This window comes from Sturnira hondurensis, unplaced genomic scaffold (assembly GCF_014824575.4).
Source record: "Sturnira hondurensis isolate 20B ecotype Veracruz unplaced genomic scaffold, ASM1482457v3 Scaffold0001872, whole genome shotgun sequence".
Taxonomy (NCBI): domain Eukaryota; kingdom Metazoa; phylum Chordata; class Mammalia; order Chiroptera; family Phyllostomidae; genus Sturnira; species Sturnira hondurensis.
The window spans coordinates 523,721-547,628 of NW_028074503.1; the positions used below are offsets into that span (position 1 = coordinate 523,721).

At 40.7% G+C, this 23,908-nt stretch overlaps 1 protein-coding gene across 5 annotated transcripts in view; it reads right to left on the reverse strand.

The window, feature by feature from the left end:
• CLUL1 (clusterin like 1) overlaps positions 1-16,800 on the reverse strand; it is a 33,930-nt gene extending 17,130 nt beyond the window's left edge. For 3 of the 5 annotated variants that reach the window (XM_037031495.1, XM_037031523.1, XM_037031505.1), the window contains exons 1-6: positions 16,689-16,800; positions 15,674-15,786; positions 14,414-14,562; positions 9,649-9,816; positions 7,339-7,771; positions 492-629 (exon numbers count right to left, since the gene is read on the reverse strand). In XM_037031495.1, the coding sequence (XP_036887390.1) occupies positions 492-629; positions 7,339-7,771; positions 9,649-9,816; positions 14,414-14,562; positions 15,674-15,779 (994 nt within the window). In that variant the 5' untranslated portion in view covers positions 15,780-15,786; positions 16,689-16,800. The remainder of the gene's footprint in view (positions 1-491; positions 630-7,338; positions 7,772-9,648; positions 9,817-14,413; positions 14,563-15,673; positions 15,787-16,688) is intronic. The other 2 variants (XM_037031513.1, XM_037031532.1) reach the window with 2 other exon arrangements.
• Positions 16,801-23,908: the final 7,108 nt, after the last annotated feature.

Below are 23,908 nucleotides of genomic sequence, written 5' to 3' on the forward strand. Positions count from 1 at the left end.
GGGAAAAAGTCTGCTGGGAGCTTGTGTGAGAAGGCACTCCCATTTTTAAATACCAGTTAGTAGTTAACCCAGTAATTGGAAACAGTCTAATGCCAAAAAGAAAAAAGAAGAAATTCACTTGGCCACAAATTTGCTTACATAATAGGCAGATTGCTTTCATTGGTGGGTTGCCTTTTCTTTTGCAGCAAGAAGGAAGGAGGTGTCCTAATTTGTTCATAGTTCTCTTTTGTACACATTTGTATTTGTTTGGTCTCCAAACATAAAAACTTTCACAGGAACAGGTAGGGAATTTTAAAAAGGGAAAGCGTGATTTCACCTACTTTTGAATAATAAAAGTTCATGAACCTACACTGAGCACATCCAGCTGGAAATGAGCTTGTAAAAAAAGTACTTGCAGGAAACTGAATGAATACACAAAGCTTGTAAAAGCGACAGGTTTGACTTCTCACCACATACTATTGGAACCCTGAGAAAATAATTCCATTATTTACCTTCCCATAGGTAATCCTGACATTTTTGGCATCTTGCATGAACTTGGACACATTCTGACAAATTCTGGCCACGTTCTCCACACAGCCCTCTGTCCTGCACAGGCACTGTCTTTGAACTCTGATTTCCAGGGTCAGCATCTGCAGGTAACACAGCATTTACACATCAGTGTCATTGGAGTTTGTGCTTTAAGGCAGTGGATACAATGCTGGTTTTTTTTTACTGGTACTTTCAAAATCTTCTTCCTGGATATAATCACAGGTGTGCATGTTGGTGCAACCATTTGCTAAGACAATTTGACATCTACTAAAAATTGTATATATCCTTTAATTCAGCAATCTCATTGCTATTATCACTCATCATTATTAGTACACTCCCTTTGCCCCACCTCCAGAAAGACTTTTATTTTCTGGAAGGGACCATGAGGAATTATTAACGCTGACTATCTTCCAGAGAGAGATTTGATAGTGTAGGAGAGGGCAGCTTTCATTAATTTTGTTCTTTGAATATATAAATTATTTTAAATTTAGTGTGTCATATTTTTATCCTTATTGTTTCTGATGTCAATAGGGTTAACTAAACAGAAGATTTAAAGGTATTTTTCTCTTTGGACTTGTATTTTAGAAGTTCAATAATTATTGTAATTTTTTAAAGCTATAATTGAGAAATCATCTGAGTTTCAAAGATATTGAAAATGTCTGTTTCTTAAACTGGGTGGTAGGGATTTACTTTAATACCATTTTTAAAAATTTCATATACACAGTGGGTTGTTTAGGACAAAGCATCTAAAGCTGATAAACTTTTTTCCGGAAGAATTAATTATATAAAAATTATGATGTGAAAAGAAGTCAATCTAATAGCACAATGACATTCCCAATTGAGTGTTTTACTTTAGGAAAAAAACATTAATTTATAACCTGTTGATTTTCTGTTATGTTTAATCCTCAGCATTTAAAGATGAAACATTTCATTTGGAAATGAAGTGTACAATCCACTGCTTAAAAACCCACGAGGTATTTGTTAGGCCTTATGGTGTGTGAGGAAACCATCTCTTCTGCTGGATGGAAAGTCATTTCTCCCAGCTCCCAGCTCCAGACTTAGTGGCATCTCCTCTTGCCCCCCAGGACCTCTATGGGCAGTTCTACTGTGAAAGTCATTTCTGCTCTGTGGACTGTTCACTTGCTTGTCTTTTCTATTAGAGTCTGACCCCCTTGAGGGATGAGATTTGGTCTTATCCTTTTAATCTTTTTATCCTTCCACACCTTCTCCTATCATTTCACTTGTGATGTAGTAATGTAACTACATTCCCACACTGGTAGTGTACTTTGTTGTGCAAATGCACACTGGTCTGTCTGTTTGCCCTTCTTTGGAATGAGCTCCTAAAAGTCAGGGCTATGTCATAATCATTGTCATATTTCTAGCATCTGGATGAATACCTGGTATATACACCAGGGATGGCAAACTTCAGGTCCCTAGGACACAGATTTGTGGGGGCAACTTTGCCCACAAAGTCCCCCTGTCTGCCACGGATGAAAGTGAAACTACCAAGACATGATCTGCTTGGGGAGGAAAGGTGGCTGATCCCTCAAAGGGGAAGGGCCAAGAGCCCCTTCCTCAAGGGGCTTTTATCAGGTTCATTTTCACAAGAATACAGGTAAGGATCAAGCAATAGATATAGCATTCAAAGAACTTTGAGGGCTTATCTCAGTCAGGGTCAGATAGATAAAGAGCCATAAAACTTTGAGGAACAAACTTCTTGCTTGGACCCTTATCATTTAAATGAGAGCATTCTAAACAAAGCAGGTTTCACAGGATTTTTACCTATTCTTTCTTAGGCCTGATCACCTGGGGAACCTGTCCTTTCCAGCACAGGGCTGCACCATCTTCCCCATCATAGGCTTTTAGGCTTAAGTGGATTAGAGCCAGGAAGTGCTTCTCCCAGAGGGCATGGGGACTCAGGCTATGTCACAATAGCCAGGGGGTGAGGGTCCATCACTCCCTCTTTGTTGCAGCCCCCTGAGTCCTTCCATGATGGCCTCCCAAGGTGATTGAGTCTGGCTTAGGTTGCCCCTCACTGTGCAGAGTCTTACCCATTATGGACATCAACCATGCTTTGGGGGCAGGGGAGTCAGCTGAGGCGGCGTTTGCTACCAGAGACAAGCTTTGTCTCCTTAGTGGCTCACATTCCAGAGGTTGCTCACTCAGTCTTAGCCATGGGAGGCAGTTACAATTCCTGAAACCAGGCAGAGCGGTTCCCAACACAGATTCCTCATCCTAGACCCACAGCAGTAACTCGCCTACTTCAGTCTCGCCGTGGCAGAGCTTCAGGACCCTTCTACGCAGCTGTCCCTGATACACATCAGCTTCTATCCTATCTGCATCTGTCTCCTCCCACAAGGGAAAATTAAGGTCAGCAAACACTTTCTGAAGTAGGATTGGAACCCAGATCTCCCAGCACCCAGCACTTTGTCAAGCTACTACACTGAACAATTTTCTTCAACAGGATCTCATCTCTTCTTTCCTGGTGATAGGGAACTTAAGAGTTGGAAACTTTAAGTTACAGTAATGGGTAATAAGCTTAGTAATCAATGCATGTAAAAGCTTTTGTTCCAGTAACTGAAGGTATGACCCACCCTGAATCCAGGAGACCATATGCATATTTCTACCTTTGTTCCTCAGAAGAACTGCAAGCAACTCAAGGTGATATCTGAGCCATTGTACTCCAGGGTGAGAGGACCACCACCCAGGACACAGCTAAACACCCCTGCCTGGGGCATGGCTTAAGACCACAGCCGAGGGTGAGAATGCTGGAGTTGGTTTGTTTTAATCCAATTAAAAACTCCTCCCCGAATTTCAAAACGCCTCACCACACCTTGTTTATTCCCTGCTATAAAAACCTTGGTCTGGAATTCCAGAAAAGACAAGATGGTCTGTTAGGGTATGAACCTGCCATCTTCTCAGATTGATGGCCATCTGAATAAAGCACCCATAAAGATTCACTCCCTGTTTCTGCTTTTTGGGTTTGGTAGTGACAGGCAGCCAGAACTCCAGTGTCTTTTCTGGTTTCACAGGGGTTTATAAGGCCAGTGAGGATATTGAAAAAGCTATTTTATTATCTTACAACACATTCAGGAATTGAGGTCTTGAGAGACCAAAGTAGAAAAGAAATTCTCCCATATGGAGATTAAAATGAAACAACACTCAATAAAATAAAAATAGTATGAAACAAGCTATTCTTGCATTTGTTATTGCCTCTCCTCTTTTAATAGTATCCATTATCCAATGTTAGCTGTTTTTCAAATTTTGCTTTTCAGACGATCATGACAAAAATAGCCCATTCATGAGGCTGCCTGTACTCAGGGTTCACTCAGTGAAGGTTGGCCACTGTGCTAAAACAGACGTGTGCGACGTGTGCGACAGTTTCCTGTTACTATTGTAACAAATCGCCACAAATTTAGTGGCTTAAAGCAGCATGTGATCTTACAGTTCTGTAGGTCAGAAATTTGAAATGGGTCTCACATGGCTGAAATCAATGTGTTGGCAGGGCTGGCTTTCCCGAGAGACCCTGAGAGAGAGTCCATTTCCACACCTTTCCAGTTTCTGGAGACCACCCGGACCTGGTCCCATTTTCTACCTTCACAGCCAGGTGGGGCCGACTCCTTCTCAGGCTGCCATCTCTTGGTTCTTTTCTGTCTCCTTTCCCCACTTGGAAGGCTCCTCCGGCCCTCGGATAATCCAGAATAATCTCCCTATTTTAAGGTCAGCTGATTAGCTGATTAGCAAATTTCATCTGCAATCTTACTTTCCCCTTGCCACGTGACCTAACACAATCACAGGTTGTAGGGATTAGGGCACTGACGTTTTGGGGAAGCTGCTATTCTGCCAACCAGAAGAAGTTCAAAATGTCTTCTCGTTGGATGGATTTTCTGGGGCAATGGGCTCACTTTTCACCTACCACCTGGCCAGAAAAGGGATGGAAACTGCTTGTAAATACCCTCTAACTCCTGCCTGCATATTTTTTTCTTTTATTCTCAGCTGGGACCTTTTTTTCATTGCTTTTAGAGAGAGGAAAGGAGAGAGAGAGAAACACTGATGCAAGTGAAGCATCAGTTGTGTCTTGCACATGCCTGGACCTGGGATCGAACCCCGCAACCTTTCTGCTACACGACAACGCTCCAACCGAGCCACATCAGCCAAGGCTACCTGCCTACTCTTGATAAACCATTGTCATATGTTCATCAGCTAAGAGAATGTCTCCTCTGTTGAGTTTGCTGTATACCATCTGGTTAGGGTGGAGGCACTGGATAAAGAAGAATATAAAGGTGTAACACAGGATCTTTTTGTTTGCTATTTTGTTTTTTGTCTCTAATTTTTGCATTTATAGGGGACCCTGGATCTCCAAGTGATCACCAGGGTGAAGGTGGTACAAGAGGCAGGGAGCAGGGGTCCATGAACCAGCTGAGAATAGGGTCTGGTCTGAGAGTGTGTGAATGAGGAGTGGGCCCTGGCAGGCTGGTGGAACCCACATTCTGAGTTAGCAGGGAGAAGGGAGTTGCAATGGTTGGAAAATTGTTTCCATTTCAACTTCAGAAGTTACTAGCATTCCTGTGCACATCTGAATGTAGCAAATCATGTGTAAGATTGCTATACAATGTGAAATATGGTGTAGGAAGGATGCATAATTTTGTTTTAATGAACATGTTCTTTATTATTGGAATATTAATCCAAGGCAATTGATATCTATTTACAATTTCAGGCAAAAATTATCCAATATCATGCCCACATTGATATACAGGATCTGGCAGAAGTAAGGCCTGCTGGAGAGTGGTTGGTAAGGTCATAGTATGGGTGTAATAATTTATAGTTTTAATTTGAACATTTCACCTTAAATGTCATAAGGTGTACTCGAATGTGATATTGTTATGTTACAGAATTTCATGCTTATGATTTTGCAATAAAACATTTTGTTATTAAAAAAGGTGTTATTTGTGCCAGACCTAATATTTAATCTATTGCCCTTATGCTTTTCTTGAATATTTGATGAGCTTGGAATCTCAGAATGGAATACCAGACAAAACACCTGACTTACCAGAAAAGTCCACCAGACCCTGAAATAGAACCTATTAACAATTCCAGGAATGATGGCTGTTCCACTCATGGAACAATAGGACGGGAAGGGTGTAATGCATTTTTTCCTGGCTTCAGTTTCTGACAGTGTGAGGTAAGTCCCCCCTACACAGAGGCCTGTTATGTGACGTCATGGCAATTTCAAGAATTTGATTCAAATATTGCCAACTACGGCTGATATAACTGGGAAATATTTAGAAGGAGCCCCTTTTCCCCTGGCATACAATATTATGTATATACAATGAATATATGCAAATTGATGAGTTTGGAAATAAGTATATACCCATGAAATCATTCTCACAATTTATGCCGTAAAACTATCCATCACCTCTAAAAATGTCCTCTTGCTCTGTCATTACTATTACTATTATTATTATTGTTATTATTATTATTGCCAAGAACTCTTAACATAAGCTCTATAGTCTTGGTAATTTTTTTAAGTATTCAGTAGAGCAAGGGTATCAAACTCATTTTCACCAGGGGCCACATCAGCCTCACGGTTGCCTTCCAAGGGCGGAATGTAATGTTAGGACTGCATAAATGTAACTACTTCTTAACAGTTAAGTGAGAGCTCGGCGCTGCTGCTGGGTAGAAACAAGGTGGACGGCTGGACTCAGCCTGTGGGCCTGGTGTTTGCCACCTGTGACGTGGAGTACTGTTAACTGTGGGCACTATGCTAGGCAGTGGATCTGTAGCACTCAATCATCTAACGGAACTGAAACTTTGTCCCCTTCATCCACCGCCTTCCCATTTCCTCTTCCCTCAGCACCTGGCAACCACCAATCCATTCTCTGCTTCTATGAGTTTGACTATTTTAGATTCCTCAGACAAGTGAGAGCTCATCATATTTGTCCCTCTGTGTTCAACTCATTTTATTTAGCATCATATTCCCCAGGGCCATCCATGTTGTCACACATGATGGGATTTTGGAAGGAGCCCATTTTATCTTCCGTGTCAGAGGGGAGCAGCCTCTGTGGTCAATGGGGAAGAAGTCCCAGGAAGTGCAGACCCTACAGCTGGCTCACATGGCCACTTTCATTTCTGAGACGCTGCATCCCGGCCACTCTACAGAAGCCTGACGACGTTTTCTCCTTCTGCCTTGAAACACAAAGCAGAATTGTTTTTCCAACATGAAATATTGAAATGTGGGTGTGAGTGGTAGTGATAGAAGGCAATTCATATGTTTTACAGAAATTCTGATTTCTGAAGTTTGGGGTTTGTCTATGAGAAGTTTCTGTGGTTTCCTGCCTAAATGTTATGACTTAAGGAAGTACGGTAGTGACACAGAGGAGGCCATAGGGGTACCAAATGTGACCTGCTTTTATGCAACACGAGACTTCTTCCCTACTGGGAGTTGAGGATCCTACTATTTTAAAGAAACTCCATGATGTTCCAGCAGAATGGAGCTGAACATCCACAGGAATTTTAGTGAAGGAGGCAACTTTTTTTGCCTACAAAAGTTCTCACCCTCTTCGCATTTTCCTTTTCAGCTTTGATCACTTGCTTTAATGACGGAACATGCCCACCGAACTCTCAACAATAATAGAAGAGGGACAGTGCTTGGCAGGCATCAGAGCTTCTAAGAGCCTCTGAAACTTTGTCCATAAATCGTCACTCTCAGAAACATTGCACAATGACTTAGAAATGTCTATCATTCCCAAAGCTAAATAAAACTTGACTTTAGTATGAACATCTAAGTAGAAATAATCTTTTAATACTCGCCTTCATGTTGTTTGGGTGAATTGTCCACAGCATTCAGTGTCTCAGTAATCGCTGTGCTGACACTTTGATAAACGGAGAGACTGAAGTCACTGAACAGCTGGAAGAAGCCGGGAATGTGCCAGCTTCGCACAAGACCTGCTTTTCTCACTGGCTCTTTGAATAAAGCTGGAAAAAGGTAAGGCTCCAGTGAGTCTGTATCTGACATGAAATACGACTGAAAAGCCTGGTCGAATTCTTGCTGCATCTGTTTAAAGATGTGAAAGCTCCTGTTAAAGAGAAATCTCACGTCCACCGCCAGCTGGCTGAACACGTGCTCTATCTGGGTCACTTGTGTGTCTTCCTCTGTGACCTTTTCACCAAAAGGGAGATCTTTCTCATTATCTTCATGGAACGAAAATAGAAATTGATATATCTTCCTGAAAAACTGTTCAATCTGTGGGGTCAGGGACAGAATGAATAAGAAATTTATTATCTTTCTGGACTATTTTTTATTGTAAATTGTAAAGTCAACTTACAGTAGTCATTCTAAATCAAGAACAATTTTGGGCAAACTAGGAAAAGGTAATTCAATATAAGATAATTTATTAACACTCTTGTAGTGGCTTTGACTTTGACCTTAGAAATAGGATCTGTAATTCCTTTTGGTTTCTGTTAGCCTATAAGGCCCCAAAGGCCAAGTTTTCAATATTTTTGACAAGCCACAGGCTAATGTACTAGTGGTGGCTGGCATACCCTGGTCCAAAGGGTGCTGTGTAAATTGCCTGAAAACTGTGAATAAGGCTCTTGTCTTTCACCTCTGTCTTAATGTGGTAGTTCTTCTCTTTTTTCCCTTCAGCAGACTACATTAGTGTCTATGCTCTGCTCTTTCTCATCTCATCAAAACATTTACGGTAAACTGTAGATGCCTATTACAGCTAACTAGGTTCCTTAGGATGCTACTCATTCGCAGTCATCAAAGACCTTCTTGGCTTTAGTGAAAGGAATGAAGCTCTAATTATCGAATTCTCTGCTCATTGAGAGCAGATTTTCCAGCAGTTACACAATGTTCTCCTGCATCCTTGTGACACATAAGTTTGTGCCAGAACACAGTTGCCCTTACGTGATAGTAGTATGGTTACACTGTGTGTTGTGGGACATACACATCACTGCTACTGCCTCTCGGTGCTGTTCAAAGAGTTCTCCAGAAATTCTGAGAGTACTCATGCCTTTCTCAAAAAGTAATCTGGGTGGATCATCTGCCTTTCCCTCTGCCAGCTTCTGTTTACCTGAATCAATTTACAAAAACAAAACCTTAAAGCCCCAAGAAATGTTCATAAGACCATACAACTGACACAGATGGGAATGGTCCCCAAACCTCCTGACTTCCAGCCAGTGCTTATTCAATTATATTCTGGTGTATTAGAGAGTGGCAATAAAAAAAGAGCAGATGCAATTCACAGGGGAGGCAAATGAACTTGGCATATGAATCATCCTAAGGGTTGCTCACTCTGTAATTGGGTATGGTACTGCCAAGCCAGAGGCATACTCTAATTAGTGCGTGCTCTAATACGGAGAGAGAAATTTCACCCTATTTCATATTCAGCTCATTTCTTGAAGGGGAAGGGAAATTCAGGCCAATAGAGTAGGAGACTTTTATAGGGCAGAGCTCATCCTATTCAGGTCACCCCCCTCTGTGATTCCCTCTGTCCAGAAGATAGCCAAAGGGGACAAAAAAGAAAACATGCCAGTCCTATAAGACATGCATGGACAGGCCAAAAGGGGACACAAATTTCTCTGCGTGCGAACTTGTGTGCATGCTGCCGTAGCGGGCAAGCCCATTGAAAGAGATTCAGGAGGCAAAGAATGTCTTCAAATGTTTGGTCTCCAGGGGAAAAAAATTAAAGCAGTTTGGAATCAGAGACTATAAGACTATTACGATGCAGAATACAATGCAGCAAACATTTATTGGCTATCTATAATGCTTTAATGAAGATAGCTAAGATATGGTCCCTGCCTTCAAAGAGTTTACAATCTAGAGGGAATGTGTTCACCAATAATAAATACAAGACAGAAAGAGTCAGGGTGTTTCTAAGAGAGATACATACAGTGTCATTAAATGGTGGGACAAATACTGAATGGTTGTATTAACTTATAAATTGTATATACATGGGTGAATCATATATAAGCATGAATGTTAGAGTCTAGACTGCAAAAGGCCAGTATCAGATCAGGCATCTATATTCTAAATATTTTTAATATAAATTAATTTTTTTGAAAGTAAGCTGAAGTAGGTACTTAACTTTGAAATCTTATGCTCTCTTATTCCCTTACCATATTTTCCATAGAAGACCAACTAGGTCGGCAGGCTGCATGAAATTGCATGCAGTCACTTTCCAGGCAAGACTTGCATTCGTCCCAGGAATCTGCCAGAGACTCCTGGCATAGCCTTTCTCCCTCTTCCAGGTATCCTTGAACTTCATTCATAAGTTTCAGGGCCTCCTAATTAAAAGACAGAAACAAACATCCTATTTGCATTTCATGACTCAATGTATTGCATACCTCATTTGATCTCACTCTTTAACAATATGTGTATTCTAAGCTACTTCACTCCTTCAGGTCCCTAGCATCTGACAGATCTACCCAAACAAAGCTTTCTCTTTGATTAAGAAAAGAGCACTGAGCCCTCGCAGGTGTGGCTCAGTTGGTTGGGCATGATCTGGCAAAGCGAAATGTCACCAGTTGGATTCCTGGTCACGGCACATGCCCGGGTTGTGGGTTCTGTCCCCTGCTGGGACACATGAGAGAGCAACCAATCAGTGTTTCTTTTCCCCTTTTCCTCCCTCCCCTCCCTTCTCTCTAAAAATAAATAAATAAATATTTTTAAAAATAAAAAGAAAATCAATTCCCTTCTCTCTCTCTAAAAAAAAGAAAAGAGTACTGATTGATCCCTTTGAAGACTGTGCAAATCTTACCCATTTGTTCATTTATTCATTCACTGGGAATCTATTAAGTGCTTGCTCAATAGATACAACGGGACAGACATCGCTAGAAGCAGCTGAACCGGCAATGAAGAGCAACTATAATTCGCCCGTTTACTTGTCTGCCTTTGCATCTAGTCCTTGAGGGATATGGAAAGCAGTTTTAAAGCTTAGAAAGCTGATGCATTTATTTCTTCCAGTTATGATACTTTTAATTTTTGTATGTTTTTAACTGCAAGAAAGCACGATTCTTGTATATCAAATGAAATCTTCCTATAAATAATTCTAATTACCAAGATGCTATATTTTGAGCACCTTCATTCTTGTGGTCTCTATTCCGAGCACTCCCCCTTGTGGCGACTGGCGGTACTTGGCCAGGTCCCACTCAGAGTTGTAAGGAGCCCAGCAGAAGTGACACTGTCCCTAAGAACTTCAGCTTTGACCCCTAAGCTCCTCTCAGGCTGGCAACCCTGCCAAGACCCCTGGCATCCCTACAAGTGTGAACTTCTGAAAACAGGCTCCCTCCATGCTCAAGATGTGGTTCAGGAGAATTACAGGGTGTAATGGATCCACCCATAAGAAGACAGCGTCAGAGCTAATGACCACTCCCTTAAGTGAGGATTGTAAGAGGGAGCAAAGTTTCTTCTGTACTTAAAACCAATTCAGTGTGCATCTTAACCTAGTGGGAAAAATAATTCACCCTTTCCTGGCATATTAAGCCCAAAGAACAGCTGGGCACTGAAAATCTGCATCTCCTCGGGCGGAGCTCACCTGGTTGGTTTTGCAGCTTTTACGGCAGACTCCCGAGGCTAAGCCAGGTGGCATTTGCTATGTGCCAAAGAAGAAAACGGGCAGGGCCGCAGCCTACCAAATGCACCTTGTGACCCAGACAGGATTTTCCTGTCTCCTTGGGCTTTACAGAAGAGCTTTGGAACCCTATACGTCTCAAGAAAGGTTGCCTCACCTTGGCACTGATTTGTAGTAGTTCCCAATTTTCTTCCACTCACACCCAAGAGCATAATAAAGCCAACACCAAATCACATGTCCCAAGTTTTGATGGGAAGTGTTGCCACGGGGGAAGTAGGTCTTGGTTTAGGAATGCCCATTCCATTTCCCCCTAAATGTTCACATCAATTAGAGTAGTTTATATAAACCTGGAGAGGGGCAAATTACTTTAAGCCACACTAGGGTTTTCCAGTTCAGCATGTTTCCTACGCTCTCACTAAATATTCGCAGGGAGGGGCTGAGGAGGGGCAGTCCATGACGATGTTGGGTCACCTGAGGATGGGTGGTGCTCTGTACTGGGAGACTGGGGGTGCCAATTCTTATTTGCCGGTTCATAGTTTGTCTAAAGTATCCCCTATTCTAGGGTTAAAGTAATTTTAGAGAGGGAGACGCCTACTTTTTTGAATTAATGTTTTAATTGAGTGTCTAGATCTTAAGAATGTGAATCAATGAACTTTTAAATAATAAGTAGTTTTTTAAAAAAATTAAAATTCTATGGGTCCTAGGATTCTTCACAGCCAGAATGAAACCAACACTTGCTTACCTGACCCATCCATAACTGAAGGTTTTTTTTTTTTAAGACTTTATTTATTTATTTTTAGGGAGAGGGGAAGGGAGGGAGAAAAAGAGGGAAAGAAACATCCATGTGTGGTTGCCTCTTGAGCACCCCCTACTGGAGACCTGGCCTGCAACCCAGGCATGTGTCCTGACTGGGAATTGAATCAGTGACCCTTTGGTTCGGACTAGCACTCAATCCACTGAGCCACACCAGCCAGGGCTGGAGCATTCTTTTCATAGTGCTGCACTCTTGGCTTGCTAGGAGGCTGGGGAAAGGGAGAAAAACAGAAAGTCACTAGGTCCCACAGGCAGAGCACCAGCTGACTTTCTTCATGGTCATTCATGAAAGCATTGGCTTAACATATGCATTAACATCTCAAGCCTCAGTTTCCCTATCTGTAAATGAAAGTAATGGTGTCATTAATCTCAGTGGCCAGGCTCACAAGCCCACCAAGGTAGAATGCAGTTGAAGAGGCTACCACACTTTCCTCATAAGGAGCTATTCTTAATTTCCTAAAAATCTTTTGATTGCTGCCAAATGGAAGGAGAGCTTTTAGCTGCTGGTCAGGCAATCCCCTTTCCTTGGTAGGGACCCTGCAGGATGCGGGGTGTAGGTGTGGCCAAAACATCAACCAGTGTGGTGACAACCTAGCCACCCACAGCTTTGTGGTCAGCCTGTCACACAACCCTGCCTCAGTTGCTCACTGGGTGCCAGGAGGCCACAGTGCTCAGAGTGAAGAGAATTCTAGTAGCTATTTGAAACTTGGTGGCCCCCAAATTTATAGGTATAGGGAGAAAATATTAGAAATTCTACCTGTATTTTTAAATTAAAAAAATTGGCTCTGGGGAAATAAAATGGGGAGTTGTTTACTGGGTAAATAGTTTCAGTTTTGTAAGATGTAAAGAATTCTAGAGATCGGTTGCCCAACCATGTGAACAAACTTAACTCTACGGAACTGTACACTTAAAAACAGTTAAGATGGTAAATTTTATATGTACTTTACCACAATTTTAAAGTTTGTTTAATGAAAACAAATTTTAAAAGTAATTTACTCTCACTTCTAAAATTTAAAATATTTTCCAAGTTCTATTTGTTAAAGTTTTGATTTCCTATTTGATTTAAGGGTAATTTTGGAAAACAAATTTAAAAAAATTTTTTAATTGTTTTGAGTATTATGTTGATGGTTAATGCTATTAAATTATGAGACATGAAATGTCTATGATTTAGAGATGTGCTGAGCTTTATAATTGTAACATGAACAATTTTAAAAATGTTTTGTTTATTTATCTTTTTAAATATTTTATATTTATTTATTTTTAGAGTAAGGGAAGGAAGGGAGAAAGAGGGGGAGAGAAACATCAGTGTGTGGTTGCCTCTTGCATGTCCTCAACTGGAAACCCAGTCTGCAACCCAGGCCTGTGCCCTGACTGGGAATCAAACCAGTGACCCTTTGGTTCACAGGCCAGCACTCAATCCACTGAGCCACACCAGCCAGGTCCCATGAACAATTTTTAACATCTTCCATGAACATTTGAATATAATGTGTATGCTCTGTTGGTAAGACACATAGTTTGAGCCATAGCTGTCAGGTAAAGGTATTTGAATTTAAAAATGATTAGGTTAGTGTAATATTTCATAGACACTGGTCTCCTGTACTTTTGTCAGGTGATTGCATGAGGCCAAGGGCGTGTGAGGACCCTGGGGAAGAGCAGCCTCCACATTCCAGAAGCACTGACACTGGCTTCCTCTTCCTCTGGTCATTTGCAGCCAATCGCAATGAATTGCCTTTAGGAGGACTCAGTTAAATGATGGTTTTTAATGCCTCCTCTTAACTAAAGTAGTCCTCACTAAATGGCAAAAAAACAACAACCCCCAAACAGCAGGTTGTGAATAATTTCAGCTCAGAAAGACAAGCAGCAAAGGGCAGAGCTGACAGTTCTTCATTCTCACCTCTTTAGTGGCCAGGTGACAGAGGAAAACATACGATGATCGAATCAGATCTGGTAAGTGGGCTAAAAAATTTCAAACTGTCTAGAATATTTGAAATATAATTACCTCCACGCTAGTTAACCACAAACCTCATCCTAAGTGTATGTTGTGCCTTGAGTTATTAGTGGTAGCAAGTCATGTTTCTAATTTATAAATAAATTAATACGTATATGTTTAGGAGTGAGTGCTAACAAATATTTTAGTAATGGGGATAGAGATCAGAAACTCTGGAGACCACTGATCTAGCCAAAAAGTCCCTGAACACTTTTGACTCAATATCCTAATGCAGAAGGAACTAAAGATACAGCACTTTTAAGAAAGCAGCATTCCCAAATAGAACCGAATCCTCAAAATCCCTGATTTGGAGCCCTGCACAGGCCTCCAGAACATATTCTACATGTTCTATGAAGAAACTAAAAATGTCCTTCAAACTCTTCCTTCAATAAGGGCTGGACTCCAAAAAAATCTATTACTAGGGAAAATAAGTAATTAATCAATGGCTTTTATAAGCATAATATTTATGGTCCAGATATGTTCAAGAACATATTATTTTCAATTCTTGTACCTGTTTTTCTTCTCTGCATTTCTTCAGGGTTTTCATTAGATGTGTATGCTCCTCCTCTCTCCTGTCCATCATGATTTTCATCTGCTTCATACCAAGCAAAGCCTTCTTCACCTCTTCATCGACGTCTGTCTCCCCAGCCTTGGCAAAACCTAAAAGATACGTTGCAATTTTTTAAAGATCTGATCACATTAAAGTGTATTGGTATCTGCATCAAAATACAATAAATTCACTTATTTTTATGTCTCCTAAATAGAAGCTTAGTTGTTCTTTTATAGCATCAGACTCTGAAAGCAGATCATAATGAATTAGCTGTCAGCTGCCTCATGGACTCAGCGGCCACTCGGGCAATACCTTCTGTTCCTCACTGCGGAACTCCTGGACAAGTTGGCATTCATTTAACCTCATTCTTGCCATTTCCTCTGGGCCTGTTTTCATTTATCTGTGTTTGTATTATAGAAAGTTTTGAACTTTTGTCACAATTTATATTAAACACTCAACTGGGAACCTACAACCCAGTGAACAATTTCCCTTTCTCTCAACTTCAATTACCTTCCTAGGATGCATCATACCTAGAAAGTATTTCATATAGTGCAAGATTCTTTAATAACCTCCTGGACATGCCTTACACACTTTTAATGATCCCTTAGTGGGTATAAAATTCATTGTCATTTGCTCCACAATAGCCAAGGTGGCTTCCTAAGGAGCTTATTCTTGGCTCCAAATTTAACTACAGACTGCCCCTGCAAAGCAACGTTTTAACTAACTTATTTTTCTAAGTGTTAAGTACCCAAAGCATATATTGTCAAGCAAAGGTCAGGAGTTAATGAGCACAGACCAACCAAATTCAATGTCATTGTAACCCATTCTCTCACTATCTCAAGAATAACAGCACAGATTACTTTAATTGTTTAAATTTTTCAAATGCTAGAAAAGAATTTCACTGTTCATTAAAACTGCTTAGAGGACACCAAACATCTGGATGATACCAAGAAATGCAGTCCAAATGTTGGCAAGTTCTAGCTGCATGATAGCAAACATCTGGATATGAGAACGTTCTCAGATACTCAATTGGAATTTTCTATTTTTATCCAGATGTTTGGCATCACGTCTACTTGGTTTAAGTGTCTAGAGAACGTCTCACCGCGAAACTCGAGGGCCGTAATGAATACGGTTATGGTACAGCTGTAAGTCACCCTACACACCAGCAGGACGCGCAAACATGCAAAGAGGACACGGCACAGATGAGCAAGCTAAACACACCCTTCAGGTTTCCGTGGACGGCAGTTTTGTCCTTCCAAGTAGGTGCACAGTGACAGCCTTTCAACCACAGCAGATACACAATAAACACCGGGAGTGGCAGCTTCATGTTCCCGCTGTTAGTGCAAAGGAAAAATAAACCTGCATCAAACGCCTGCCATTAGGTCAGTTGCTGTCGGCGTGAACCGAAAACACATGGTGACTCACAGCATTTTTATCTCAAGTTTTCTTTATGACTTTAGACAATTCATAGGCCTGGAATATAAATGTTTTTTAAAAAAGACAACTCAAGTCTCTAGTTTGTTTACATTCTTTAGGACAGTAAATAAGGTTACCATCTGAAGTACTTGCAATTTAAAGCAATGAATAGTAGGGCTCGAAACCCCATAGAATTCAAATTTCATTTTATTTCCTTGTCAACAATAAACATCACCAAACACAGATTTAGTTAAAATAAATCAGAGGGATTTCCCCCTCCGATTCTAAATCCTCAAGCGAATTTTCACCTAGATGGTCAAGCACCTTTTTTTAAACTTATTTTTTTATGAAAGCAAAGCAGCCTCACACATTTTCTCATACTTATAAAACATATCAACATATAAAAATAGTCTACAGTTAAATGTTTTTCTTTTCAGATAATGAATTTCCTTTTAGATTTAATTTCATACACATTAATTATAAACATTTCAAATGCAAATGTTTGAAACCTTACAAAGTGAAGTAACTGTATGCTGTAATAAATTTAAATCTGTAAACTGTTAGATTATCTTAACTTTTCAAAAGGGGATACCTATCTATTTTATGCATATTTGCTGTTTTGGAAAATAAAACCTTCCATTATTTCATCAATATTTGAAATTCATCAACATTTGGAATTTTTTAATATAGTAATAAAATCACATCAGTACTAATAGTTACAAAGTTATCACACTCCACAAACATCTACGTCTATCATTTGAACTAAGTCTTATCTCTCTACTGTGACCCTATTTACCAAATGAAACTCAAATATATTTACCACTAACTTTGCAGTACAGTATCTCTCTGGAGAGGTTACCGCAGGCTCCTGGAAGGACCTTCGCTTTTCTCTAATTTAATTTGAATCTGTGTCAGGTAGTTAAGCCTGTTCTTTGAATCTGATGACACAGTTCTTAATCCTGTTAACCTAGCGTTTTGAGATTAAGAGTGTGGTTTAAAACTTGGTAGGATCTGGAAAGAAACACTAGAGGGCAGGCTGTGCGCATGGTCAAAAGCAATGACCTCGAGGTATTTTATTTTACACAAACGTTTTGATAGTACTCATGAAAGCCTTAAAAATATTTTCAATCTGAAATTTATGATATGTATATTCCTAGGTAGACAAACCAATTTTATTGGAAACATAAGCAACGATATGAAAGAGAGTATGTAAACTCTTAGATAAGAAGCTTTGAAGATTATTTACATAGTTGTTTGGCATTTTTTGACTATATACAAACACATTTTAACTAAATAAAGTGATAAAATTTAGCACATAAAAATGCAATAGATATGTATTTCAGGCTCACTATAACTTGATAATGATTAACTGAACTGATAACGTGGCCCCTTCCTAATTCACTTAAAAACAACGTAGTTTTCAGTCAGGTGTAGAATCCACAGGAATGGGGTCTCTCTGGCTACTGAAATCTGAAGATTGCCTTGGGCCCCCTCTGCAGGTTTTGAGGGATTAGCCCATCCACACTCATTCTGTGCCCAGTACTTTCTAAGTAGGTTGGACTGACATTTATGAACTGGCCCCCCTGCTTTTCAAGGATCCCTAGGAGTTGACCCTTGTGTTTGAGCATCTTTTTTAAAAATATATTTTATTGACTATGCCATTAGTTGTCCCATTTCCCCCCCCTTTATTCCCCTCCACCCTGCACACCTCTCCCACCCACTTTCCCCAACTTTAGTTCGTGTCCATGTGTCATAAGTTCTTTAGCTTCTCCATTTCCCATACTACCCTTGCCCTCCTCCTATTTTCTCCCTACCGTCTATGCTACTTACTCTCTGTACCTTCTCCCCTCTTCTCCTCCTCCCACCCCCCTGTTGCTAACCCTCCATCTGATCTCCATTGCTGTGGCTCCGCTCTCGATCTAGCTGTCCTCTTAGTTTGCTTTTGTTTTAGGTGTGGTTGTTAATAACTGTGAGTTTGCTGTCCTTTCACTGTTCATATTTTTTATCTTACATTTTTCTTACATAAGTCCCTTTAACATTTCACACAACAAGGGCTTTGTGATGATGAACTCCTTGAACTTGACCTTATCAGAGAAGCACTTTCTCTGCCCTTCCATTCTAAATGAAAGCTTGGCTGGATAAAGCAATCTTGGTTGTAGGTCTTTGGATTTCATGACTTGGAATACTTCTTTCCAGCCCCTTCTTGCCTGTAAGGTTTCTTTTGAGAAATCCACTGACAGTCTGATGGGTACTCCTTTGTAGGTGACTGTCCCCTTATCTCTTGCTGCTTCTAGAATTCTCTTCTTTATTTTAGTCTTGGCTAATGTAATTATGATGTGCTTTGGTGTGTTCCTCCTTGGGTCCACCTTCTTTGGGACTCTCTGAGCTTCCTGGACTTCCTGGAAGTCTATTTCCTTTGCCAGATTTGGGAAGTTCTCCTTCATTATTTGTTTAAATAAGGTTTCCACTTGTTGCTCTTTCTCTTCCCTTCTGGTACCCCTATAATTCAGATGTTGGAAAGTTTAAAGATGTCCTGGAGGTTCCTAAGCCTCTCTTCATTTTTTTTTTTGGTATTCTTCTTTCTTCATTCTTTTCTATTTGGTTGTTTCTTTCTTCCTTGTGGTCCACATTGTTGATTTGAGTCCCGGTTTTCTTTCCATCACTATTGGAGCCCTGTGCATTTTCCTTCACTTTACTTAGTGTAGCCTTTATTTTTTCATCTAATTTGAGACCCAAATCAACCAGTTCTGTGAGCATCCTGATCACTAGTGTTTTGAACTGTGCATCTGATAGGTTGGCTATCTTTTAGTCTCTTAAAAGTATTGCCTCTGGGGCTTTGATTTGTTTTTCTGATTGAGCCATAATGTTTTGGTCTGTTCGCACCTGTTATGTATGAGGGGTGGAGCCTTAGGTGTTCACCAGGGCGGGGCAACCCATGTCACTGGGTTGTGATGCTATATGTGGGGGTGGGATTAGAGAGGGAGCAATGGTGCTTGTTCCGCAATCTCTCGAATTTTGGTCCCCTCTGCTTCTTCCCACAAGCAAATTGGGCCCTTCTGGTGCTGGTTCCCGGGTGGGTGGGCTTGTGTATATTCTAGGACCCTGTGGGTTTTTCCAGTGAACTCTCCTGTGAGGCTGGGAGTCTCTCCTGGCACCTCAACCACTGCAATTTTTTTCACTCGGTACTTATAAGCTTTATTTTTTGTCTCTGGGGCTCTGGGTTGTACGGTTTGTCTCACTGCTCATTTTTTGTCTGGTTTATCTGAGCACAAATGTGTGTCCATAGTCAGCTAACTGCCTTGCGTGTCTCACTGGGGTTGCTCATTTCCTCCCCATGCCCAGGTCACCAACCACCGCCTTTTCCTGCCAGAACCCCACTCCGCTGGCCGCGGACTCTGCCCCTCTTACCGGTCTGGATGAATGGTTTGTTGTTGTCGGACTTTGGTACAGTTCAATTTTGTGTCTGTTCTGGTTGTGTTTTTGTTTTTAAATCTTTGCTGTCCTTACATTTGGTTGTGTGAGGAGGCTCAGTATTTCCATTTATGCCTCCATCTTGGCCGGAAGTTGTTTGAGCATCTTGCAGTCTACAGTACATATGCACTCCACATGGGCACGGGAGTGGGCAACTGCAGGACACAAAGTCCAGCTCCCACCCCATTTCACCTGTCTTTATCACCACTAATTCTCTGTTGTAGTCGGAAACCTCTTAATGCTGTTAGAAAACAGATCAGCTCAAAGCAAAACTTGAACTATTATTTTAAGCGGCCTACTGTCAGTTTTGAGCAACTGCATTTCACACCTACAAACAGATGTGTCTTATTCTGAGAGGTAATCAGATGGTTGATGGAGGAAGCAGCACTGTAGACCTTTTTCTTAGGGAGAGAGAACCCTGCTCTGAAAAGGTCAGTGGTAGGAAATAATCCGGTGCTGCTCCGACCCTAAGAACTCTTGTTCATTGGTTTGCTGTTGTCCAAGTGTGGGCCCACATGAGGTCATGCATGGCTGACGTCTGCATGCTCGTTTACAACAAACCCACATTTTGTTGGAAAAGGGACCAATTATTTAGCCAGTGCAGTGCTCAACCCTTGGTGGCAGGCGGAGTTTTTCTGGGATCCATGTTCCCTCTTTAAGTGTAATTTCTGAGAACAGAGCGTCATTGCCAACTGGTACTAGTTACTTTTTAAAACATCTTGAAGCTTCCAAAAAGAAATAATTTCTTCCTTTAATTATTTCATCTGTTTCCACAGCTGCCATTTTGTACTTAAGCTTAAGCAACACTTCATACAAATCCAGTTACTTTCATAATGATGACATCGTTATGTCCAATATTTAAGTGGATTGTAAAATATTATAAATATCTAGTTGGCAACTGAGACCTAAAAGCAAGGTTGTCGTAGTTTAAAAAGGCAGCAGGAAGAGGCATGTGGTATCAGCTGAAAAATAAAGGAATCAGTCAGATGGACTTCAAATGTCAAGTGAAGTCATTAAATTCAAGCTTGACCAGACTTTCTTAGGTGTGAAGCATGATGGACTTGCTAACAAGTCACCACTGATTAGATTAGATTTGACTTCCCCTTAGTCATAGGCCTGGCCAGACAACTCTGGGCTTCCTGCTGGGACACTCTCTTGGCACAGAGCAGACCAGAAAGCTTGTATTATTCATGTCATTTCTTACGTGGAGCCTAACTCCAGCACATAAGGTCAAAAGTCCTGAAGTTGTACAGCCTGAGAGCCCTGTGTATGTCCTGTAGACAAGCTGGGGTTTTCTGTCTTGCACCACCAGTAAAACTGGAAAGGAATGTAAAGAGCGAATCTCAAATCCATAACAAATGTGGACTAATGGGTTCTCCCACAAATCAAATAACTTACTACTGCTTGGGAGGGCAACAGAGAGGAGTGCTACCCTGTTGGTCCCTCTACAGTAACAGAAGGCAATCCTATTCCCAAGTAAAAAAAAAAAGAAAAAAAAAACAGCAAGAAGGAAACACATGAAAGAAGTTAAAGACAAAAGCTTAAAGATCCAAATAAATTATTTATGTAGATTTTAATGGCAATTATTTTCACTAGATCTATTTCCTTTCCTTCTTTCCTTCCTCTCTTCCTCCCCCTGCCCTCCCTCTCTCCTCCCTTCCTCCCTTCCTTCCTTCCTTCCTTCCTTCCTTCCTTCCTTCCTTCCTTCCTTCTTTCCTTCCTTCTCATTTATTCAGCCACTCACTTAACAAACTTAAAGGACATGATTTACATTAAAAAACGAAAGTTTAGAAGTGGAGTGTCGATTCTCTTTAAAAATTGTCCCTTTGCAAACAAAAGTCGGCTAGATCAATGATAGAAAGAGGACCAATGGTAAAATGTAAAGATCACTGATTCCATTAAAGATCAGGTTCCATTAAAATCCCTGCTATACTGTGCCTTTTGGTTCTTTGTGTCCTCATTTAAAAATAAGAAATAATTGGAAGAAATAATTTCAACTATTACTCCCAGCTCTAAAGTTCTGTGATTATCATTTGCTTATTCTCATGAAGCTTCATCACAGTTTGAGTGTAAAAAATCAGTTGAATAACTGTAAAATAAAACATTATAGCTACCTTATCTCTTTTATAGAGTTAAGGTCGATTTAGTTGACACAATGAAAATGTTTTACTGAACAGGTCAATTTAGTTGACACAAATGAAAATGTTTTACTAATCCACAGAGCACAATGTAATTGGAAGGTAGATCAACACTTCTCTAAAAACTTCAGACTACATTAAAATTATTATTTTCTGGTTCATATAACGTAGGCAGCAAAAGCAGACATTGAATCCAGACTTCAAAATCTTCCATGAAAAAGATGAAGCTTGGATACAATAGGAGGAAGTTATATCTCACTTAACCTCATCATGAAATCAGAATTTATATGTACAGACAAGCACCACATAAATTTAATTATTGATCAGAATGTGTATAAATACCAAATAGGTTCTAAAATTTCTGTTATACCCAATACACTATTCCTCTTGTTTCCAATAGGGTATTCAACAAAGGTATGGTGGGTACTGATGATGTTCCATACGCTGAGGATCAGAACAAGCTCTCCACTCTCTGGAAGCTTTCCTTGCAGCCCAGTGGAAGGGAAGTAACTGGAAGGAGAGGTGCTGCTTTGGAAGGCTGGACAGCCAAGGAAGGCCTCTCTGAGGCGGGGACCTCCAGCTAACACCGCTCTTGAAAGCAGGTCTGGCTTTTTTAACTTGCAGGTCCTAGTGAAAAATGAAAAAGCAAAGCCACTTGTTCAAAAATTATTGAGAATTTCAAGACAAGGGGAGGAGGTATTAGAGGGATAAATGGGAGTGGAAAAAATACAATTAACATAAAATAAATGTCTCCCCCCCACACACACACACAAAAGAAGAATTTCAAGACGGTAACAGCACAGCATTAAACCAATTGCTGGGTCTTTCAGAGCAGGAACACAGGTCGCACATGCATGAAGCTGGCCTTGAGTGAGAGACAGAATAGCCAAGTGCAAGGGTAGAAACAAACTTAACCTGTTTAAGGAACAGAAAAGAGGCCAGTGCGGTAGAGTGTAGTGAGCAGTATAGTAAGTGAAGAGGCAGTACAGGTTGTGCAGGGTAAGAAATTAACAATTTTTTTAAAAAAATGAGATGGGATAACTGGGAAAGGTCTTGCAAAGGAGAGAGATATGATCTGATTGACTGGTTTTGTTTTGTTTTTTTTTAGGATTTTTAAAAATATATATATTTTTATTGATTATATCATTACAGTTGTTCTATTCCCCCCCTTCATTCCCCTCCACCCTCACACTCCCTCCCCCACCATTCTTCCCCCCTTAGTTTATAACCACGTGTCTCTAGTTCATTAGATTCTATATTTCCGCCACTATTCTTGCCCTCCCCCCTATCTGTTTTCTACCTACAGTCTATGCTATTTTCTGTACCTTCTCCCCCCTTCTCCTCCTCCCATTCCCCTGTTGCTAACCCTCCATGTGTTCTTCATTTCTATGGTTCCACTCCTGATCTAGCTGCCCTCTTGGTTTGCTTTTGCTTTAGGTGTGGTTGTTAATAACTGTGTGTTTGCTGTCCTTTTACTGTTAATATTTTTCACCTTCTTTTTCTTATATAAGTCCCTTTAGCATTTCATATAATAAGGGCTTGGTGCTGATGAACTCCTTGAACTTGACCTTATCAGAGAAGCATTTTATCTGTCCTTCCATTCCAAATGAAAGCTTTGCTGGATAAAGCAATCTTGGTTGTAGGTCTTTGGATTTCCTGACTTGGAATACTTCTTTCCAGCCCCTTCTTGCCTGTAAGGTCTCTTTTGAGAAATCCACTGACAGTCTGATGGGTACTCCTTTGTAGGTGACTGTCCCCTTATCTCTTGCTGCTTCCAGGATTCTCTCCTTCATTTTAATCTTGACTAATGTAATTATGATGTGCCTTGGTGTGTTCCTTCTTGGGTCCAACTTCTTTGGGACTCTCTGAGCTTCCTGGATTTCCTGGAAATCTATTTCCTTTGCCAGACTGGGGAAGTTCTCCTTTATTATTTGTTCAAATAAGTTTTCCACCCATGGCTGTTTCTTTCCCCCTTCTGGTACTCCTATAATCCGGATGTTGGAACGTTTAAAGATGTCCTGGAGGTTCCTAAGCCTCTCCTCATTTTTTTGAATTCTCATTTCTTCATTCTTTTCTGGTTGGATGTTTCGTTCTTCCTTCTGGTCCATTCCATTGATTTGAGTCCCAGTTTCCTTTCCATCACTATTGGTTTCCTGTGCATTTCCCTTCATTTCAATTAGTTTAGCCTTCATATATTCCTCTAATTTGTGACTATAATCAACCAGTTCTGTGAGCATCCTGAGAAACAGTGTCTTGAACTGTGCATCTGAGAGGCTGGCAATCTCTTGGTCGCTTAGAGTTATGGGCTCTGGGGCTTTGAGTTCTTCTTGAGTCATCTTTTGAACTGTTTGTGCCTGTTATGTATCGGGGATCGGAGCCCTAGGTGTTCACCAGAGCAGGTCAACCCAGTTGCTGGGTTGTGATGCTGTAT